Source organism: Mustela nigripes, chromosome 13, assembly GCF_022355385.1.
Source record: "Mustela nigripes isolate SB6536 chromosome 13, MUSNIG.SB6536, whole genome shotgun sequence".
NCBI classification, from domain to species: domain Eukaryota; kingdom Metazoa; phylum Chordata; class Mammalia; order Carnivora; family Mustelidae; genus Mustela; species Mustela nigripes.
In genome coordinates this window covers 18504030-18525435 of record NC_081569.1, presented here as the reverse complement: position 1 = coordinate 18525435, position 21406 = coordinate 18504030, and the positions used below count along the sequence as shown (strand labels likewise).

Below are 21406 nucleotides of genomic sequence, written 5' to 3'. Positions count from 1 at the left end.
GGTGCATTTTTTGGCTAAAACTTTAGAACAGAATGACAGATTAGGCTGATGTGAGAAGATCTTCCAGGAGCCCTTAAAAATTAGAAATGGAAGGATGCTGTCACAGGTGAATTGTGACTCCCCTTCCAATTTATGTTTTGAAGTCTTTTTTTTTTTTTTTAAGATTTTATTTATTTACTTGTCACAGAGAGAGAGAGCACACAAGCGGAGGGGCAGGAGAGGGAGAAGCAGAGTCCCCGCTGAGCAAGGAGCCAGATGTGGGGCTCGATCCCAAGATCCTAGGATCGTGACCTGAGCCCAAGGCGGACACTTAACCGACTGAGCCACCCAGGTGCCCCTATGTTTTGAAGTCCTGACCCCCAGGACCTCCAAATGTGACTGTAATTGGAGGCAGGTCTTTAAAGAAGTAAACAAGTTAAAATGAGGCCATGTGAGTGGGCTCTAAACCAGTCTGACTAGTGTTCTTCTAAGATGAGATTTGGACACAGGCATGCACAGCAGGAAGACCACAGGAGACACGGGGAAAAGCCGGTTCTATGTAAGCCCAGGGGAGAGGCCTCAGGGGAAACCAGCCATGTTGTCACCTTAACCTTGGATTTCCCGCCTCCGGGCATGTGGGGGGAATAAACGTCTCCTCTTTAAGTCCCCCCTGCCCCTCCCAGGCCTGCGGTGCTCTGTAACAGCCGCCCTGACAAACCGGCAGAGACACCGGCCCACGGGGCTGCCGGACTGAGGTCACACATGCATTCTGGAACTTGCCAGAGCCTCCATGCTTACTTGCCAAATTGGTTTCTGGAAAGATCCAGGGTTTTGAGTTGCCTGCAGGTCCACTTCTCTTGAGGCGGCAGTGCCACGAGCTGGTTTCCCTGTAACCTCAGGAACATGAGGGCCTGGAGAGAGAGAGAGAGATGCAGAGACACCATCAAACACCACAGGGAGAAGGGTCAGCTCCCTGAGACAATGCAGCAAAATGATGACAACCGATTCGCCTTCGCGAAGATTCTAATAGTGTCGGGCTAAAGAAAGGCTCTTACTCGCAAGATTATACCTAACGCAGCAAACAGGACGTCTGTACATGGTCCGTCCCTCCTGATCAATGGGAGGCAGTTATTCCAGAACGAAAGGAGGACAAATACGTCTCAGTGTTGGGCCCTCTGAAGAGTGACAATTACGCATGGGCCCGTGGGGGGAGCAGTGGCCAATGCTAAGGGTCCTGGGGGCCGAGGCATCCCACGGGGGAGGGACTGTAGCACACTGTGGGGCGCCCCTGCCTCCTGTAACCTCCTCAGGTGATGCCCTGGGCAGGGGAGGGTGGCCGGGACACCTGGTGCCCCCTGCTGACTCCCTGGCCACGGGCCCTCTGTCGCCCACCAGGAACTGCAGGGAACAAGCTCCGTCCTTGGACTTGTCACATATTTTACCTTAGTGGGCGCACAGGGGGCACCCTGCAACCTTTCTCAACACCTTTCCCAGGGACACGGACTCTCCTGTCCTCAGTGGCCGTGGCTCAGGAGTGCGAATGGGCTCCCCCACCACTTTGTATTCCTTACCCCGTGCCGTCGCCTCTCCCATGTCAAGGGAGGGCCCAGGACTTCCCCACTGTCACAACCGGTTTGTCACAGAATGTCTCATAGGGCCGTGCACGCGCCAAGCCCCAGAACCCTGGGGTCATGCAGGGCCTCCCACGACCCCCATCTGGAGGGGGAGACCCGTGAGCAAACACAAGGTCCCACAGGGCCAAGTGGTAAGGTCCTGGGCAACCTTCTTTCCCTCAGGATCTCCTGCTTCTGGCCTCAGTGGAAACCAGAAAACCCAGTGAGCACACGGCTGGAGTGAAATGAGGAAACTGACCCAGAGCAGGGGACTCAACTCATGGCCAGGGGGGCCTCTGTGGGTAGCAGTGACCTACGCCCTCACCTACCAGGGTCCCGCTTGATGTGTGCACGCCTCGGGGCCTGAGACTCGATGGCCCTGCTCCCTGAGAACACACAGATGAAAGGTACCTTCCTGGCCCTTTAGGGGTCCCTGAACACGAGGGGAAGCTGTGCTTCTCCTGGCACGAGAATCTGTGGGGGCCCATGAGGTCAGTGTGGCAGGACAGGGGGGCCGAGGTGTGCTCTGCCTCGGGTTGCCCGGGTGCCTTCAGCCCATGCTGGTCAGGCCCTGAGGCGGGGCAGCCCTCGGTGCCAAGAGATGAACACGAGCTACGCTCGCCTTCTGGGGCTCCTGTCCAAGTGGGGAAAACAGAGATGGATCAGCAAAGCACCTAAGACAGGAAAGCAGCCCCGGGTGGTTGGGTCGGGAAGACATGGGGGTCTGGAAAAAGGCACTTTCTTGGGTTCCCAGCCAAGGAAGGTTCTGAGCCCCAGGAATTCCAGTTCTGCCACCTCTGGGGAGGGAGGTGGGCAAGAAGACCCTGCCCCACGGTGCTCCCTCAGCTTTGGACATCGGTAGGCCTTGGGGGAGTGGGGGAGGGGTGGGCACCCGGGGGTCCCGAAAGAGGCCAGAGAAGGCCAGACAGGGCTGTGGGGCTATGCTCATGCTTTTCAACATTGAAGAGTCCTGGAGGATGAAAACCTGTGCTCTCCCTTCCCCCTCACAGAGCTGTTTTCATGCTGCTCACTTCTTCTCAATCTATGCTCATAAACATGCACAATTTTGAGAGTTCAACCTTTTTTCTTTCTTTCTTTATTTCTTTCTTTTGTTTCAGAAGCTCAGGAGAAGCCAACAGATTGTACAGCGACGTGGACTATTTCCTCACAAAAGCCAACAATGAGAAAGAGAGGGCCATGAGGCTTACTTACGTCAAGCTGGAAAAGCCCCAGGGGAACTTCCTTGAGAGCATTTTCTGAGAAATCCACATCCCGCAGGTGGTTTTTCCAGAAGACAGCCATCTTGTCCGGTAGAGATTCCAGGGCGTTTCTGGATGCTTTACAACATTTCTAGGAGTTTGACGAGAAACAGAAGGAGATATTAATTTGCTTTTGAAGTGCAGTGAAAGACCTTTTCCAAAACTGATGTGAAAAATCAGAACTCGACAGCTAAGGCTCTGTTATAAATACAACACGGTTATGAGGCTACAAACTGTCATGTCCCGTGTTCCTGTCCTTGCTCCAAGGAAGGGGCGGGAACGGTTTCCTGAGGGAGACCAAGGTGGCTCCTGCCCCATCCCTTCATTCCAGAACATCTGGCCCATTGTCCTTGGAAATAAACGGCATCATTCAGGATCAAGATCTAGGGACAAGCGGGTTTCCCGCACACATCTGTGGAAGCCAGAAAGCGCATGCGAGCGATGGCGAGTTTCTTGGTTTGAAACCAATAGCAATAACACATAAATATTCTTTAGGCCGGCTCATCTGTTTTAACAAGCAAACTTCCCCAGAAACAAAAACACCATTTAATTGTCAGGGAGGTGGAGGCGAATTATTTCTTCTTCTCTTCTTTGTTTTTATTTCACAGCTCATGGAAAGGAACCACACCCCCACCCCGCTTTGGGGCAGAACTCCTCCTATGTCAGATGGGCAGGCTGTAACGGTGGAAAGTTCTATGGGGGGTTATGGCAGGAATCTCGAGCCGGGAGCTGGGCCTGGGGTGGGGGGAGTAGAGGAGGCAGGGCTGGCTTACAGGTGAGTCACCTAAGACACTCAGGGGCTCGATGCCCAGTGACACCTCTGAGTGGTAACAAGGGAACAGCAGTGCTGCTACCCAACCTGGTCACCAAGAGGAGGAAGTGAGACAGAGCCCTGACCAGAGCTCCGGTGCACATGAGATGCTGGCTTGACTGGCCTTTCCTGATTTCTGGTACAATACTCACCAAAGGGCAGGCCCAGGCGTCTGGGAACACCTTCAGGTTATTTCTGGAGACGTTGAGAAAACTGAGGGACTTGAAGCAGTGGAGGAAAAGTGCAGGGAGTTCTGTCAACTTATTGTCAGAAATATCGAGTTCCTGCAGCTTCCGCAAACCGATCCAGTTAGTGGCTGGGGAAAAAGAAAATAATGACGTGGTAAGAAGATGCGGTCAAGAACTCAACGACGACTGAGGTCAGGGCGCCGATGATACAACGTACCACCTTCTTCTTCAAACAGTTTCTCTAAGTAGTTTTTGGAAGCTGTCAGTTTCTGGAGTTTGGAGAGGTGCAGGAATCCCGGTGGGAGGTGTGGCAATTTGTTGCTGGAAATGTCTATCTCGAGGAGCCTGTGGTTGGGGAGGGAGGCAGTCAGGGCATCAGAAGAAAGAGGAAAGGCATCCCTGCGACATGTTTCTCTGTATTTCCCCTCGTGCAGTGCTGAAGAGCGTGCACTGAAAATGTCTTTTCATCCCATTAACTGTTACCACGTCCCGCAGAGATGAAGAAAATCACACGTGTCTTTGGTGGGCCCTGGTCTCACTGACCAGAAGGGATATGAACCTTTCTCAGGAGAGGAGAGCAAAGTCAGATGGTGCCCTCGAAGCTGCTGGAAGGCCACAGGTCTGTGTTTCAAGCCACCTGGACCCCCCCCCCCCCACTGGCTTGCCCTGGCTGAGGACCCCCACTCAGAAGGGGGGGAAATGTTTGTGTGGCTTCCCTGTGGCTTGCTTCCTGACCCTGTGCCCTGTGCAGCATTCTCTCTTAGCTCACTCTAAGTGAAGCCTTAGCTTTTGAACTTGACTCAAACCCTTACAGAGTGAAGGTAAGGCCCTTCCCCTTCTCATGGAGCTCTAAGGGCCACGCTCAGGCTTCCTCCCAAGGCCTCCTGAGAAAGGAAACTAGGAGCTGCCCATGCCATCCACCCACTGCCAGAGTGCTTTTGGGGAAACTCTTTCTGGGAGGCCCTTCCCACTGTCCCTGGGAGGTCAAATAAAAACGGGCTCCCGTGGGCCTCACTGTGTCCCCCAGGCAGGCAACGTCCAGCCTCCTTGGATTTCCGTCTGCAGGACCAAGAGGGGACATCTCAGGTGAGCAGCGGGCACGGCCACCATGCACAGTATAAGGTTGGGCTGAGACAAACCACTCCCCCCCAGACGTCTCTGCATTCCCCTTGAAAGGAGGGGGGGCCGTATTCCTTGGAACTGTGTAAGGGCAGCAGAATTCCCCTCCTTTTACAGAGAACCGGATTTCCAACCACAAACTCTGATCCAGGAGTACATAGCAGGAGGACTGGGGGGTCGTGCTGGGTTCGGAGGTCCCCGTGCGCACCCCGAGGGGCCTGCGAGGGGGCGGGTGCCCACCTGGAGCAGATGATTTCATCTGATGACTGCACGGCAGGCAGCTCCCCCAGGTGGTTCTTGGAGAGGTTCAGCTTCCGGAGGTTGATGAGTCCCCAGGGGATGATGGAGGGGAGGGAAGCCAGGCAGTTGGCAGAAAGATCCAGCTCCGTGATCTGGCAGGAGATGTCTATGAGCCAGTCGAGATCTACCCAGGGCAGCTTGAGGTGGGCCCACTTCACACAGAGAGCCTGGGTTTGGAGAAAGGGGAAAAGCCCCCTCGGGCAGGAAGCCCAGGGGCCAGTGTCGCCTTAGAATAGAGCAATTATTTATTCAATTGTGAGTTTGTCTGTTTCTGTTCATCTCAGCTGGAGTCCCAGGGTGTCAGGACCTTGGCCACCTTGTGGCTGGCACTGGGGGGGGGGGGGGGGGGTACCTATTTCCATCTGCATCTGCATCTCACAAGTGACCTCTGCAAAACTTTGCTCCCCAACTCTCCAACCTCTAGGGGGAACCCATTTCGGGGGGAGGTCCATGAATGTTCCCTCTTCCAGGGCCGGAATCCGCGGGAATGACACCTGTTTTGTACAGAGCGACCCATGCTTGGAGGGGGTCTCCCCCAGACTGGAGAAGAAGACAGAAGACCCAACCTGGGTCTCCCGACCCCTCTGAGAGGGGATGCCACTTGCAATATGGCGGACCCCACACTGGGAGCTTGTAGATGGGCTGCTTCCAGACTGAGAAGAACCAAATACACAGACAATGGCCAGGCCGTATATAAAAAAACAGAACTTTGACACGCCACTTGTGGCAACCTGCCTGGGAAACTAACCCCCTTCTCTACAATAATGAGCCCAGGAAGCCAGCCCGCTCTGAGCCAGGCTTGTAGGGAACCACACCACCATGGCTAGCCCACCATGGCCAGTAACTTCTGTAACAATCAGCCCCGAAGGGCCAGGACTTGATTAATCACAGGCAGACTCCCCAGTCTTTGTCCCCACGTCCCACTCAAATGAGCCAAAGGAAGCCAAAGTGCTCCCCCAACCAATCACACAGGACAACCTCTCTTCTCGTGAGCTGTCTCCAGCTTCCCCATCAACGGCCCCCCAGGGTGTGGGGGGGGGCACACCAGAGGCTTCCCTTTTCTCCCACCAGAGAGCATCCCCATGGCTCTACCAAAACTGCAGGAGAGGGTAGCTGACGCCCTTGCTACGGCAAACTTGGAATAAATTGCCTTTGCTTTTCTCATTTGGTTGGCCTTCGTTTATTTCCACAAGAGGGAGTCAGAAAGGCCAGTGGTTTGCTGGTTAAATACACATGAGCAGGGTTTTTCTCTTTTTTTCTGGATTCTCAAACGATTGGTCTCAATTCGGTTTCTGGGGGGCAGGAAATCAGCTTTTTGGCTTGTTTCTCCAAAGCAACTGTAAGTCCATATGAAACAAACAAAAAAAAAAATCAGTGCTTGGCCAACGGGAAAATGTAACAACCAAGCCAGGGGCCTGCGTGGGGCGTTGGGGGGGTGGTGGGGAAAGGAATTAAGTTTGGGTTCAGAATAGGCAGCAGCAGACACGCTTCCTTATGTGGCCACTAGATGGCGATGTGTGCCTGGTCTTTATCTCTTTAGCAACGCAGCCCGGATTGGAATGCGTGGGTCTGGGGGTCTGGGACACCCTCTCCAAACTCAGGTCTTGGACCCAGGAGGTGAAGGACTCTGTCTTGTCTCTCCATTCACCTGGATGGACACGGACAGGTGAGGCTCTGTTGGATTTGGGGTCAAGAGAATGACGTTTTAGCCTCAGCTGATTTTTTTTTAAAAAAGACAAGGTCACTCTACTGCTGCTTCCCTTGTCATTACGGCTTTCCCCACACTTTTTTATTTTGAAAAATTTCAGAACCGTGGAAGAGCTGAACTTTGTGAATACACATGAAATGCCCTTCATTTAGATTCCACTGTTAACCTGACACCACATTTGCTTTCTCTCTTTTCCCTCCACACACACTTTACTTTTTTTTTTTTTTAAGATTTATTTTGGAGAGGGGAAGGGGCAGAGGGAAAGAGTCCCAAGCAGAGTCCACGCTGAGCACGGAGCCCACACGGGGCTCGATCCCGTGACCTATGAAATCATGACCTGAGCCGAAACCAAGGCTCAGATGCTTAACTAGCTGTACCCCCTGGTGGGCCCCCTACTCTTCCTTTTTTGCTGCGTTTTCAAGTAAATCATAGCTATCGTGGCACTTCACCCCTGAATACTTCAGCACGTGTCTCTACAGAACAAAAATATTTTCCTACTTGACCGCCATATACTGATCATTTTCAAGAAACGAAATCAATACAATATTATCAAATCTACCATCCATGTCCACATAGTCCCGGTTATCCCAAAGGGTCTTCTATGACTATTTTGTGTCCTGATTCAGGATCCCATCCAGAAGCACACATTGCATGTCCCTCTACTTTAACGTAGAAGAGTCCTCATGGCTTCTTAAAGATTTTATTTATTTATTTGACAGGGAGAGAGATCACAAGTAGGCAGAGAGCAGGCAGAGAAAGAGGAGGAAGCAGGCTCCCCGCTGAGCAGAGAGCCCGATGTGGGGCTCCATCTCAGGACCCTGAGATCATGACCTGAGCCAAAGGCAGAGGCTTAACCCACTGAGCCACCCAGGCGCCCTGAGTCCTTGTGGCTTCTTATGTCTTTTTTCAACACTGGCAATGCAGTTTTTCAAGTCATTCCAGCAGTCTCATAGACTCCCAGAATCTGAATTTACTTAGTTGTTTCCCCTCTTGTTCAGATTCAAGGGAAGCATTTTTGGCAAGCATCTCAGACAACCCTGAGTCCTCTCAACAGAACATCACCATAGGTCACCTGCTGTCAGCTTGTTTTGCTACTGATGATGCCAAGTCCGCTCCCTTGTTAAAGGTAGTGTCCGTCAGACACCCCCCCCCGCCGCCTTTGTAAAGGTACATTTTACTCTGTGATTTGTAAGGACAGGTAGAGTGATATTCTGAGTGATATTCTGTCTTGTGTTCCTACATTATTTCACCCAGTGGTTTCAGTGGCCATTGTTGAGCCTAGCCTGGCTCAGTCAGTACGCTGATGGTTACAAAGCAGTGATTTTCCTAAAACTACCATTCCTTCTGCATTTGTTACCTGGCATTCTTCTGTACACAATGGGGTCTCCCTGCTCCTTTTAAGTATCACTTTGGAGTCATGGATTCTTTCTTTATTCTAAGTGTTACAATTATTATTATTATCATTATGTCTTTTGCCGCTCTGGTCACCCCCAGTTTGGCCAGTGGGAGTCCCATCAAGGGGGCTCCTTTGACATATTCCTACCTGTTTGGGATATTTACTTACTTCCTAGAAAAATCTGACACCCCCGTTTCTTTCCAAGCCCCAGCCCCAGAATCTGCCCTGATTCCCTTGAGCAGAAAATGGTATTTAGAAACTAGAATCTGAGTGCTAGGTGTGCCCACTGCTGCTGGGGTGTCGCTGCTTCTCAGCCCATGGATCCGACACAGCTCTGCATTCCACAGGAGTGAATCCTGACGCCTGCAGTTCAAATCCAGCCACATGGGCTTCTTCCTAATCTTTCTATAATTCGTAATTGCATCATCCTTGGTCTGGTTATTGTTGGTTTTCATTTGTTAAAGAAGTGGTTGGGGCCAGATGATGTCTAGGTCACTTCAGGACCCAGGATTCTCCCTGGCTTGTGTGCTGAGGAGGTCAGTGTGCTCCTGAGGGAGCCTTGGGATCAGCATGACGGCCGACCCAGGGGCGGGCTGAGAGGAAGGTGCCCAGTCAAGGAAGGTCCTCCGAGGGCCTGGTGGTCTCCTCTTCCTGGGTTCTTGGAGACACACACTGGTCCCGGGCCCAGGACCAGAGAGCAGATCACAGTCTGACTCTCCACTCACCCTGTGTGGCCATTTCTGATCATTCAGCACTAAGGGGATCTGTCTTGGACTGACCCGGCAGCCAAAAGGAAGCTGAAAAGGAGGCTGGTTTTGATTTTGATTTTTAAGACACATCTTAGATGTCTACGGAAAGTCTATAAATCAAATGACAGGACCATCAAAAAATCCTAACAAATTGGAAATGAGCCGGATTGCAGTCTCCCTCTTGCATTTCTGTCATGTTCTGGGAGTCTGGAGCTGCAGCCTATAATCCCATCAAGAGCAGGCACTCGACCTCAGGAGCCCCAAGCCTGGAGTCTGCCTGTCTAGTTCTGCGTGGGTCCTTGGGCAAGTTGTAGCAGACGTGGACACCTTCTCGGGCTCTGTCTGGCTCATCTCCCCTTATAGGAGCCCACCTGCTGATTTTGCTCCACGATAACTCAGACCTGGGGCTCATCCCCTGTGCCCCAGCAGGCAGTCCAGAGCCCAGCCTGTGGGCACCTGCTGCACAGAGCCTTGACCGACAGTCTCAGGTGGTCAGCAGTGTGCCCTGCGTGCTGCAGACACTAAATAAATGCTTGTGCACTGGCCCAGAATCCAACCACTGAGAACCTAGATCCGTCCATTCACACCTCCAACCCAATCGATCGCCCGAAAATGTCACCACCCTTCAGCCCTTCCCCCCTCCCCCACCTAGTCTGCCTGCAGCAGGGCCTTCCCTGGGGAGCCCCCACACTGCCAGTCTCCCCAGCCACTTTCCAGCTGTCTGCCTCACTGTCTCCTCCCTGCCCTCTGCTTGCCCTCTGCGTCCCCGCTGGCAGAGGGCTTACAGAGTTAATTCATTGTAGGTAGAAGCGACTGGGGGATGGGTGTGCTCCCAAGAGCAGAGGAGTCAAGGCCAAGGAGAAAATGTCAATGAAACCCAGAAACTGCCTGTTCATGAACGAACCACGGGGCTCAGAATGCGGACCCGACGCTGAGATTCTCAGGTAGGCTGTGGGGACCCAGGGAGTATGGCCTCACCATCAGTAACTGACTGGCCCATCTGCCGGGGGGCGGGGGGCTGGCTGGGGAGCTGCCGACCCTCCCCCCGGGAATGTGTGTGGTTTGGCAATGCTTGGACACTGTGGGAAGCACAAGGCTGGTAGGCCTGGAGCTAAGAGAGCTATTCCTGAAAACCAGCCTCATTTTGAAGGGGGGTGTCATGAGGTCTCTCGAGGGTCCGAGCTTCTGCAGGCCTGCTGGTCTCTGCTTTCACACCCAGGTCTGTCCCCGCATTGACTCTGGACCCTGCTCTGGGGTGTCTCCCCTGGAATTCACAGCCCTTCTGCCTCCTGTCTAAAGCCTGCCAATCCTGCAAGCTTGGGTGCCCGGACTGCCTCCTCGTCTCCCACGAGGGTCTGTGTCATGGCAATGCCATCTTGCTTCATTTGGAGGGCACTGTTCTAGCAGAAAAAAATCATCGAGAAGAAGAGAGTGGCTGTGTGCGCCGCCGAATTCGCCAGACACGGGGAAGTGGAGGAAGCAGATGCCGCCAGTTCCTAAAATTGAGAGTTCTTTCTAGGTCTTACTCACCCCCCCCAACCAGAATTTCTGCAGGGTGGAAATCTGTTAAACTTACGCCCCAGAAGAAGGAGTCAAAAGCAGAAGTCTGAACACAGAACAATACACTTGGAGTCTGGACATTCTTGGGAAAGGATTTCTGTGCTTGGCGGTTGAAAAAAAATGTGTGTGAGATTTCTACCTCATCTTGGGTTGGTTTGAAAATTTTCATTGACAAAAGTGATTTTCCTGTTGGGGCCCAAACATGACAGGGTGTCTGAGTGTTTACAAAGCGGCAGAAGGGAAGTTAACAGGCACACCGCTCAGCAAATGACAGGACACTTGACGTGGAAACCAAGCAGGGTGAGCCACGAAGCCCTTGTTACTTATTTGTGTTTAGCCCGGGGAAGGATCACAATAAACAAGTTTCTGAGAGAGAGAGAGAGAGAGAGAGAGAGAGAGAGAGAAGCCAGCGCTTGCATAATGAAAGCCATGCACGCCGAATTGCAAAATCAAAGACAGCTGGTGTGGAGGACCCCCTCCTCCCGGCCCCCATTCATCAGTGCTATGGCCAAATCACCCCCCACCCCCCACTCTGGAGCAAACAGACGGAAACACACTCATGTTTGTCCTCAAGCACGAGCCCTCTGAATGTCAGGCAACAGAGAAGGAAGTACTGCTCTTCCAGAAGGCACAGGGGCTGACCTAGACACATGCTTCCTGAGGCCGAGGTAACGATTAGGACCGAATCAGGGAAGGCCTAGATGTATGGAAGGGCATGGCTCAGCAGAGTGATGCTTGGGGTGCTTCTGTGTACCAAAGACCTCCTCGTCCTGCAATGGAGGCTGCAATCCGGTGTGGGGGGGGGGGCGGCAATTACCGGACTTTACACAAACTTTCTTGAAGCCACCGGACCTCAACCACCACAGTGGAGGAGCCAGTACTCCACAATCATACCACTTATGTTTGCACTTACATCAGTGCAACCCTCACTGGTCAAAGAAAGATGATTGGTAAGCGAAGGGCTAGGGTCTACGATGCTTTCAGCCTGGATTTTGACCTTGACAGTTGAGGGTTGGTAGGGGGCTGTGTGCCTCTGCCACTGGTTAGGTGGGGAATAGCCTCACCAGAGTGGAGAGTCAGTTTCACCTCCTCCCAGTCTCTAAAGAGCCCGCAGAGCGGAACTCAGTCTTCTCTCTGTGTTGCCAATTCATGGTTCCTATCAGTTGGTCTGTGTTTGACCTTGGCCTATGGCTAACTCTGTAAGAACCTTCCCTCCTTGAGGCTGTAAATCCCTTGAGGGGACCAACTCAAGCTCCAGGGCATGACACAAAGAGGCAACTTACAGAATCAGTCCATTCCATCAAGACACACATGTTCAAAGAGGATGGGGGAGATAGAATCTTCTAAAAGAAAAGGGGCGCCTGGGTGGCTCAGTGGGTTAAAGCCTCTGCCTTTGACTCAGGTCATGATCCCAGAGTCCTGGGATCGAGCCCCACATCAGGCTCTCTGCTCAGCAGGGAGCCTGCTTCCTCCTCCTCTCTCTATCTGCCTGCCTCTCTGCCTACTTGTGATCTCTGTCAAGTAAATAAATAAAATCTTAAAATAAATAAATAAGTAAATAAATAAATAAATAAAATGTATTTGTGAATCCTTGGCAACATAAAACCCAAGCCTTCCTTTTGGTGGTTAAACAAAAATTCCTGGGATGATGGCAGAGGATGCCTTCTCCTCGTTGGGCCAGCCAGAGAACCAAGAGGCCACCTTCTGACGTGGGAAGCAGCAGTCAGAGTGCCCAAACGGCTGGAGACATGGCAGAACCCACAGATCTAATTGAAACAGAATGAACTTGGCAAAGAGCTTGAAGAACAAGTCAAAAGAAACCCTGCAAATGAAGACGTCTGCCAATGTTCTCTGGGAACCCCGACTGTCCGAGGAGGCCAGAGAGGACAGGGATTTGGCTAGACAAAGGATCAGCACATTGGAGACAGTGCTCTGTCCCAGCCTCCTTGTGCAGGTCAGGGCTACAATGGACAAGACCCGACCCATGGCGCCTGCTGCTGTGTCCACCTCCTTGCCCCCTGGGGGGAATCCCTTGGTGTGACACTTCCAAACACCCTGCTGCTCAAGTCCTTGTGCTCAGGCAGGGAAAGGCTCTCAAGAAGAGATGGGACATTCAGCATGTAAGGACAAGCAGGAGATCGGACATCTACTCGTGCATCGGAAGGGACTGTGACCGGGGGACCCAGGCCATGGGCAATGGAGCGGTGGCCACAAGGATGGTGTTGTGGGCTGAAATGTGTTTCCCATAAAAGATATGTTGAAGCCCTAAACCCCAGTACCTCTGAATGTGGCCCTCATTGGACAGAGGGTCTTTGGAGACATAAAGTTAAAATGAGGTCATGAAGATAGGTCCCCAAGTAATATGACTGGTGTCCTTATGAAGAGGGGAAGTTTGGTCACAAAGGCAGGTAAGTGCAGAGACAGGATGATGTGAAGATGTGCAATGACAAGAACAGCATGTGGCTGGAGTCATGGGTCTACGACCCAAGAATGCCAAGGACAGCCAGCCACCACCGGAAGCTAGGGAGAGACAAGGAAGGACCCTTCCCTGGAGCTCAGAGGGAAGAGAAGCTTGCTGCTACTGCCACTTTGATGCCAGACCTCTAGCCTCTAAAACTTGAAACAGTAAATCTCTGTTATTTTAAGCCAACCGATTTTTACTTTGTTACTAGAGCACTGATACAGATGGTAACAAGTCAAATAAAGATGGGAGAAGTCAAGACCTGAGAACCCAGAACATTCCATGGACAGAGGCCCACGCATTGAAGAAAGGAAACGAAAGAAACAGATTCTTAAAGGCCAAAAGGATGCCTGTTGAGACAAGTAGTTTAGAAATATAGTGAACAGGTAAGGAAAAGAGCAGTAAGATTGGTTATTAAACAGGCCGGAAAGCCTGTGAAGCCTCCATAGAGTAAAGAGAGTTTCGAAAATGACCCGAGAATGATTACAGGTAGTAAAGGAAGGGAGAGAGAAGAGAAAGGGGGAGGTCAGCCTTCCTCCCAGATTCAGGAAGAAGATGAATTCAATGATTTAGTTAATGAATGACGAAATGAGAAAAAAAGGGGTAATCAGCGCTAAAAAAGCACGTCTGCTCAAAATACTGTAAATATCAGGATTAGTAGCGGTTAGCTGCCACTCTGATTTAAGGTGAACAAACAAAAGGAAATATTACCATAGAAACCAGATCAATGGGAAATAGAAGCACAAAAATAACTTAGAAGCAAAGCTAGGACGGCATTTTAAACCATCAACATGGAACAGTCTATTGCCTCCAACGGCACACTCAAGGTCAGACTGTAGGGAAACCCTCTGTAGGGAAATTGAGCTGTGATGTTATGATGACACCATCTCGCTGACCCTTCGCAACCCACATGCAGACTTCCGTGGCCACTTTTTCAGCTCACCCTCACAGTAACCCTGTAAGGTCTAGCAGGTAAAGAACCTCAGAGAGAGGCACCTGGGTTAAGCCTCTGCCTTTGGCTCAGGTCATGATCTCAGGGTCCTGGGATTGAGCCCCGAATCCCTGCTGAGCAGGGAGCCTGCTTCCCCTTCTCTCTCTGCCTGTCTCTATGCCTACTTGTGATCTCTCTCTCTGTCAAATAAATTTTAAAAATCTTAAAAAAAAAAAAAGAAAAGAAAAGAAAAAGAGAACCTCAAAGAGACAACTTACTCAAAGGTAGCAGAACCAAGATGGTGATTCAGGTGCCTGATGCTCTGATCACTTCCTACCCGACCAACATGTTCCCTTCCCATGGCTGGGGAAAAGCAGACACAGTGTCGAAGGCATTCAGAGAAATAACCAAGGCTCCTTGATAGTAATCAAGATGCTCAAACGGTCATAACCCCAAAATATAACCATGTTAAATCTTTATGTTCCAACCCAGGGCAATATAAGGTAAAAGAAGAACTAAAGCAAATTCAAGAAAAATGCCAGCATACTACAATAGATCAAAGATATAATGAATAGAGAAATTATAGAGTTACGCACTGTCATAAAAATGAGCGATCACCAAAGGGGGGGGCAGGAGAATGAATTCTGTGTTCAAATAGATAGGAACTTGCATATTTTTTTTAAAATAAATTCTGAGCATGAAGGAAAAGTAAAGAGGAAAAAGGAGTAAGAAAAAGAGCAGGGAGACACAAACATCCCCTCTATCTTATTTGAGGACAAAGGCAAACGAGAGGCAGAACCAATGAGAGAAGCAGAATTAGAAGGTGGCCAATCTTTTGAACGTGAAAACATGACCTTTTAGTTCATGCTCATGTAGGAGAAGAAAACCAAGTCACAACAGAAGATATTTTTAGAACAACAAAAGTATTACAAGTAATGGAAAAGACAACGCACAACTCTGATCACTGTTACAAACAGAAAAAATGAGACAAAATAAAGCAACCCCGCCCTACTTAGAGTAGCAAGCTGAAAGAAAACAGGAAAGTTAAAACAATTAGACCAAGCACAGAGAAACCAGAGGGAAGTCAAGACAAGGAAGTCAATAAACAAAGCCAACTCAAGGGTCTTTGAAAAAAATAACAGTCAACAACCAATTGACTAAATGAAAAAAAAGACTTCCATGTAACTTGAATAATCTAAGAATGAAAATGACAATCTGACGATCAATGTAAAAACAATGTTTAAGTTATGGGAGGGGTTGTCCTTGGCCACAGTTGATAACAAACCAAATAATGATGTTGAAATGCAAGATTTACTTACAAAAATTCTCAAAGTGACATAAAAAGAGACAAATAAGGAAAATAAATAGAGACTCACTCCCCCGAGGCTCCTAATTCAATATAATTCTTTTTTAGTATTGTATCCCAAAGTTTTTCTTGAGTTTTTAATTCTTTTCTCTGAATTTCAGTGGAGCTAATATACAGTGCTATAGTAGTTTCAGATGTGCAAGATAGTGACTCGGGATCTCCACACATCACCCGGTGTTCATCACACAAATGCCCTCCTGAATCACCGTCACCTATTTCCCTCTTCCCACCACCCACCTCCCCCTGGTAACCCATCAGTTTGGTCTCTATAGTTAAGAATATCTAATGCCAAAAAGTGTTTAATAAAATTGATCACCTTTTCTTCACTAAAATTTTTTAAAAATAGATAGGTTTTTTTCCTTAAAAAAAAAAAAAAATCACAGGGTGCCTGGGTAGCTCAGTTGGTTAAGGGTCTGCCTTCGGCTCAAGTCATGATCCCGGGGTCCTGGGATCTAGTCCTGCATGGGGCTCCCTGCTCAGCGGGGAGCCTGTTCCTCCCTCTCCCTCTACTGCTCCCCCTGCTTGTGCGCTCTTGCTCTCTCTCTCCTTATCTCTCTGTGTCAAATAAATAAATATAGTCTTTTAAAAAAAGCACTATGATTTTTTCCCCATGTAGTATTTCAGTCATTCCTTTTAAAAATAGGAAGCTTACAAGAAATATTCCATCACTAGTTCCAAGTTAATATTGCCAACGTCTATTTGAGAAAGGGGGTCAGGAAATAAAATGTCTGCAGTTAACTAAACTGCTTAGCTTACTGTTGAGAAAAAAGTCAGTTTCCTCCACTTTTAAATAAAGGCAAAAATTTTACCTCATTGGACTGTATAGGTGATTCAAGTCATTGGCACAGTCCTTTGTCAGCTCCTAAGTTTTATGTAAATGGGAGATTTGCTGCATATATAAAGTTTCAACCATCCATTCATCCATCCATGCTAATCATCCTGTTCCAGCCCTACACTGGGGCCGGGTCGGGGGTTCAAACACAGGGTAAGCAAACCTGGCAAAATCCCCTGCTTTCGAGAAGCTTCCTTTCAAATGGGAGAGTTGACATTAGATGAGAGTGTCACCCAGACAACCTCCAACTTTGTTCATTGCTATAAATAAAATGGACAGGAAGCTCTGGGAGATATAAGGGGGATCCGACCAGGCGTGTGGGTCAAAGAAGGCTTCCTGAGGATGTTGTGTGGGGTTCAGAGTTCAAGGGTGTCCTGGAGCAGTGGTGTGCTGAGTGCTGAGGGCATAGGCAGGGTTGTTCCTGGCTATGTGCCATCCACTCTGAAGGTTCAGCAGGGATGATACAGTTTTTTCCTGCAGCTGGACATTTCTGTTTCCATCCCCTCGTTTTCTCTTCTTTTTTTAAAGATTTTATTTATTTATTTGACAGAGAGAGAGAGAGAGAGAGCACAAGCAAGGGGAATGCAGAGGCAGAGGGAGAAGCACGATCCCCACCGAGAAGAGAGCCCGACATGGGGCTCAATCCCAGGACCCTGCGATCATGACCTGAGCTGAAGGCAGACGCTTCACCCACGGAGCCACCCAGGCGCCCCTCCCCTAATTTCTTCTTCTTATGAATAGCAGTGTTTTGACCATGTTTGTGGGAATTGTTTTTTTCCTTCAAATTATGCCCTAGAGGTATCTCTCGGAAAGGAAATACACATTCAGAACAGTTCCCTGGGAGAAAAGGGTTTTATGGCTTTTGTCACATGATGCCAGTGACTTTCCACACGTATGGAACAGACTGTGCCAGCAAAGGCATCGGTGTGCCCATTTCTCGACCACTGTGCCAAGTGTCTTACTCGGCATTCATGTTTATGTTTGCTCGTTTCACAGGCTTGTGTCAGTACTCTTCAGTTGCCTTAATGTGAATTTCTGTAATTGTCAATGAAGTTGTATCTGTGTTCGTGCCATGATACACTGCTTTGATCCCCTTCTGGGCAAATTAACTCCTCATTTCTCTTCCTGCCTGGGAGAATTTGTGAGCACTGTGGTGGCAAAGGTCACGGTCCTGGCTTGGTCACTGCTGAGTCTTGGGCATCTAGTGGGTGATCTATAAACATTGGCTGAATGAAATTCAATGATCGACTGACATGTACATTGTGTCCGTGATCTATTTCTGTTTTGGTGAGTTCAAAAATCTTCCATTGCTCTCTTATATTTCCTTTTTTTAAAGACTTTATTTACTTATTTGTCAAATTGAGAGAGCACAAGCAGGGGGAGAGGCAGGCAGGCAGAGGGAGAGGGAGAAGCCGACTCCCCGCCGAGCAAGGAGCCTGATGTGGGGCTCGATCTCAGAACCCCGGGATCATGACCTGAGTTGAAGGAACATCTTAACTGGCTGAACCACCCGGATGTCCCTATATTTCTTTTTAAAACTATATTTTCCTGCAAGTTTTTTGCTTTAATCTATAAAGCATTCATCTTATTTCTGACGATGTAACTTTATATCTATTTGTAAATTTGTAAAAAATAAAATAATATTAATATAATCATCTCCCTTTTACAACTGGGATAAACGCCCTTTTAAAAATATATTCTGAGGACTTTCCAGTGCCTACCTCTTACCTGTTTGAAATTGATCTGTATCATTACCACTGTAATGAGACGCAACTGTCTACACGGATATCCACGGTTGTGCCAACATTGGACCCCGTTCTCATACTTCCCCGACTGTATTTTCTGGTTTGTCATTTAAGGTCAAAGAATAGTTTTACTCTTCCTGCATCTCTGTTTCATCCATGATTTTCCCCATTTGAACTAAGTGCAAGCGTTTTCACCCCCCCGCTGTGTAGTATTGTTTTAAGATTCAGCAGGAAGCCTGTCACGAGCAGCAGGCATGGTTGCTCCTTGGCTCTGCTCCTTGACTGTGCTGTGTCACCTGTTGCCCGATTTCAGGCTCTGAGGGAGAATGAACAGCGTGGCCAGGAGCCACGGGGAGGGCACCCAAACGAGGAAGGCACAAGGGGCAAGGAAGAGTCAGTATTTGGAAACCAGAGGAAACAGACGTGTGCGGGACAGGGCACAAGAGAAGCAGAACTGACGGACAGAGGCCAGAACAGTCCTTTTACAACTTTCGAGGAGCTGATGAAAGGCTGGATCTTCCTCTCCCACCAGTGAGGGGTGAAAGGGCCAGGGGGTGAAAGGGCAGTGGGTCGGTACCTCGCGCTGCCCGTCACCCACGGGGCACTGCTGCTCCTCCAGAGGCTGACTTCTGGGGACGCGGGTTCCGACTCCACTACGCTACGGCTGTGAGGCGAGAAGGACTAAGAAGGTGGGGATGTGTGTGCGTCCAAGTGTTCTGGAAAGCATACAGCTCTGGAATAAAGACTCTTTGCGCCAACCAGTAGACCTAACCCAAAACAAAGGTGCTCCCCAGAGGACTTGGGGTCCACTGGGAAAGGCTGTTTGCCTATACGGTGCCTCAGGGGCTCTCGGGAGCACACAGCCCCCACTCAGCCTACTCTGCATGAAGGTCCCCCTTTTCCCCCAACAGCAGCCGTGAGGCCGTATTTGCTGCTTCCTATCCTGTCTGGCATTCTGCGAACACAAGTCCTCAGACCCAGCAGGTCACATGGGTGGAGAAAGGCTGCTTCGGCTGTGAAAACATGCAGGTAGGATGTTTCCTACTGAGCACAGACACAGGCATCTGAATGGTGGGGCCACCGGGAATTTTTAAGGTACAGCAGCCCAGAGCTGGTCCAAGAAGCCATGATGATGGTCCTAATGGTACTGTTCCTCTCTAGGTGAGCCATGAGATTTAAGACATTAGGGACTTTTAAGAGGATATTAGTAATTTCTCCATTGGGTTGTTTCCCAAAATTCAGTCCAGCTCTGTCTCCTTGCAACGGCTCAGAACAGCCCCAGAAAGCCCTCTCACTGCTGCATGGGGACAAACACCACGGTTATTCCAGGACCTGCTGGGCTGGCCTTTCCTGGCACTTTGGAGATTTCTTGCTCCTTTCTGGGCACGCCAACCTCAAAATGTTGCTGTTTCTCATGGAAACAAAGCAGACGGCGACCGGGCTCTTGCCACGAGCACAGCCGTCTCGCTCCATGTTCAGGCAAGAGTGTGGCAGCTTTCAAGAGGGACACCGGCCAACCCTAGCCCAGAGACAGCTCTGGCCAGGTCCGACTTGGCTTTGGGTTTGCTCTCCTGAAAGTATGTCCAGACCACATGGTGTGAGCTCTTGGGCCTGGCTTACCGGACGCCCACAAAACCGAAATGGCCTATTCCTGCCAATGGGACACCAACGTGGGGTTCTCTGCAGTCCCCTCCCCCCGCTTGTGGCAGCCTGGGAACGAGGGAACGCCTGGCCCAGAGGCATGCAGGAAGGCTCTGAACCTTCCCTGGCGGTGGCTTCCACCAAAGCAGCAATTACATAAAACAAAGCAAAATAAAACCCTCCTAGCTGGTGGAGAGGCACAGCATAAACACACCAAAGACAACATGACTAATGCAACAAAGTCACTGTCACAAATGCCAGTAGGCCAAGGGAGCTCTCAGGCCGTGTACTCAGGGCAGCAAAGCGCTCTTTGCATGGCCGCCTGTGTCTACTCTTTGGAACCAAAAATGCCAGGTCAGAACCACTGCACGCCTGGGAAGGTTAAGAGGGCTCACCTGTGGTTCCTGAGTCATTGTTCCTGATGGCCGGGTCCCTCTGGGCAGCCTGCCTCCCTGTCTTCTGCCAGCAGCACTGAAGGAATGTGCTATCGCAGGTTCTAGATCACAGGCAGCCAGACACACCCACTTGCAAGGCCCTTGGCCTTTGAAATTCACATGAATAATCAGAATACCACCTGCTTTGGGGAAGCCCCCAAAAAAGCCTCCTGACTCAGCCTGCAGTCTAATTTCATTTTCTCTTCTAGGTCAAGGAGAAGAAGAGTAACATTGTCTTTTCTTTGTCTTCTCCTTCTAAAATGCAATGATCGCTTTCATGCTCTACCTCAGCAAACGTTGCTCAGTGAAATCCACGGCAGACGGAGATGCCAATCACTTCGGCTTTTAACCTTTAGCCAAGAAAATCAAAGTTGCTGGCTCTCAAGCCCGGCTGCACACTGAAATCACCTGGGAAATTTTTAAAATGAAACCGAGGCAGGTCCCATTAGCGATTTAGATTCAATTAGTGTCAGGTGTGACCTGAGCGCTGGGGTTTTTAAAAGTTCCCAGGGAGTCAGTGTACAGAAAAGTGTGACAACCACTGATGTACATGGGAGGGATAGTCCAGGAATCATGAAATGGGAAAAGCCCTGAGTTCAGGAGACTCAGGTTCTGGGCTGAGTATAACTGTGTTGTAGTTGCTGTCCTTGGACAAGTAACAGGAGGTCTCTAAACCACAATATTTTCATCAGGAAAATATTCTGTTCCCCACAGTTCTTACCGAGGTGTTGTAGTGAACAAGTAGGAAAGTGTTGGGAAAAACACCAAGCACAATATACAGGAAAGGGCTGCATGGTCCCTATTTCCTTTTACTAGGTGAGGCGAATATTAATTATTTATTGTACGTTTACTATTGATAAGAATGTTGGCATTCTTTTAAAAACTAGGAAACCAGCAAGAACAAGAGAACAGTTAAAAGGAAATAGCAATAAATATAATATCATAAATAAGTATAATAAATATACTAAATAACATATTTAATATAAATAATATATTAATATAATAAATATTATTGATATTATTAATAGCAGTAAATATAATAAATATAATTTAAAAGATGTGAGTAATAGATGACTATGTCAGGTCCCACACAAATGTGAATCAAGTGGACTCCTCAAAGACACACCCTCAGATGGGATGAAATCTAAATGCTATCTATAAGAAATACACCTAAGAGGGGCACCTGTTGGCTCAGGGGATAAAAGCCTCTGCCTTTGGCTCAGGTCATGATCTCAGAGTCCTGGGATAGAGCTCTGCATTGGGCTCTTTGCTCAGCAGGAAGCCTGCTTCCCCCCCCCCCCATCCCCACCTCTG

The 21406-nt window shown here is 49.5% G+C and overlaps 1 protein-coding gene across 3 annotated transcripts in view; it reads right to left on the bottom strand.

Annotated features, from left to right (window-relative positions):
- The window catches only part of LRRK1 (leucine rich repeat kinase 1), a 121425-nt gene that overhangs the window by 44323 nt on the left and 55696 nt on the right, over positions 1 to 21406 (bottom strand). For all 3 annotated transcript variants that reach the window (XM_059371675.1, XM_059371676.1, XM_059371678.1), the window contains 5 exons: positions 5210 to 5436; positions 4068 to 4195; positions 3815 to 3978; positions 2805 to 2942; positions 778 to 890 (listed from right to left, as the gene is read on the bottom strand). In XM_059371675.1, coding sequence (XP_059227658.1) covers positions 778 to 890; positions 2805 to 2942; positions 3815 to 3978; positions 4068 to 4195; positions 5210 to 5436 — 770 coding nt within the window. The remainder of the gene's footprint in view (positions 1 to 777; positions 891 to 2804; positions 2943 to 3814; positions 3979 to 4067; positions 4196 to 5209; positions 5437 to 21406) is intronic.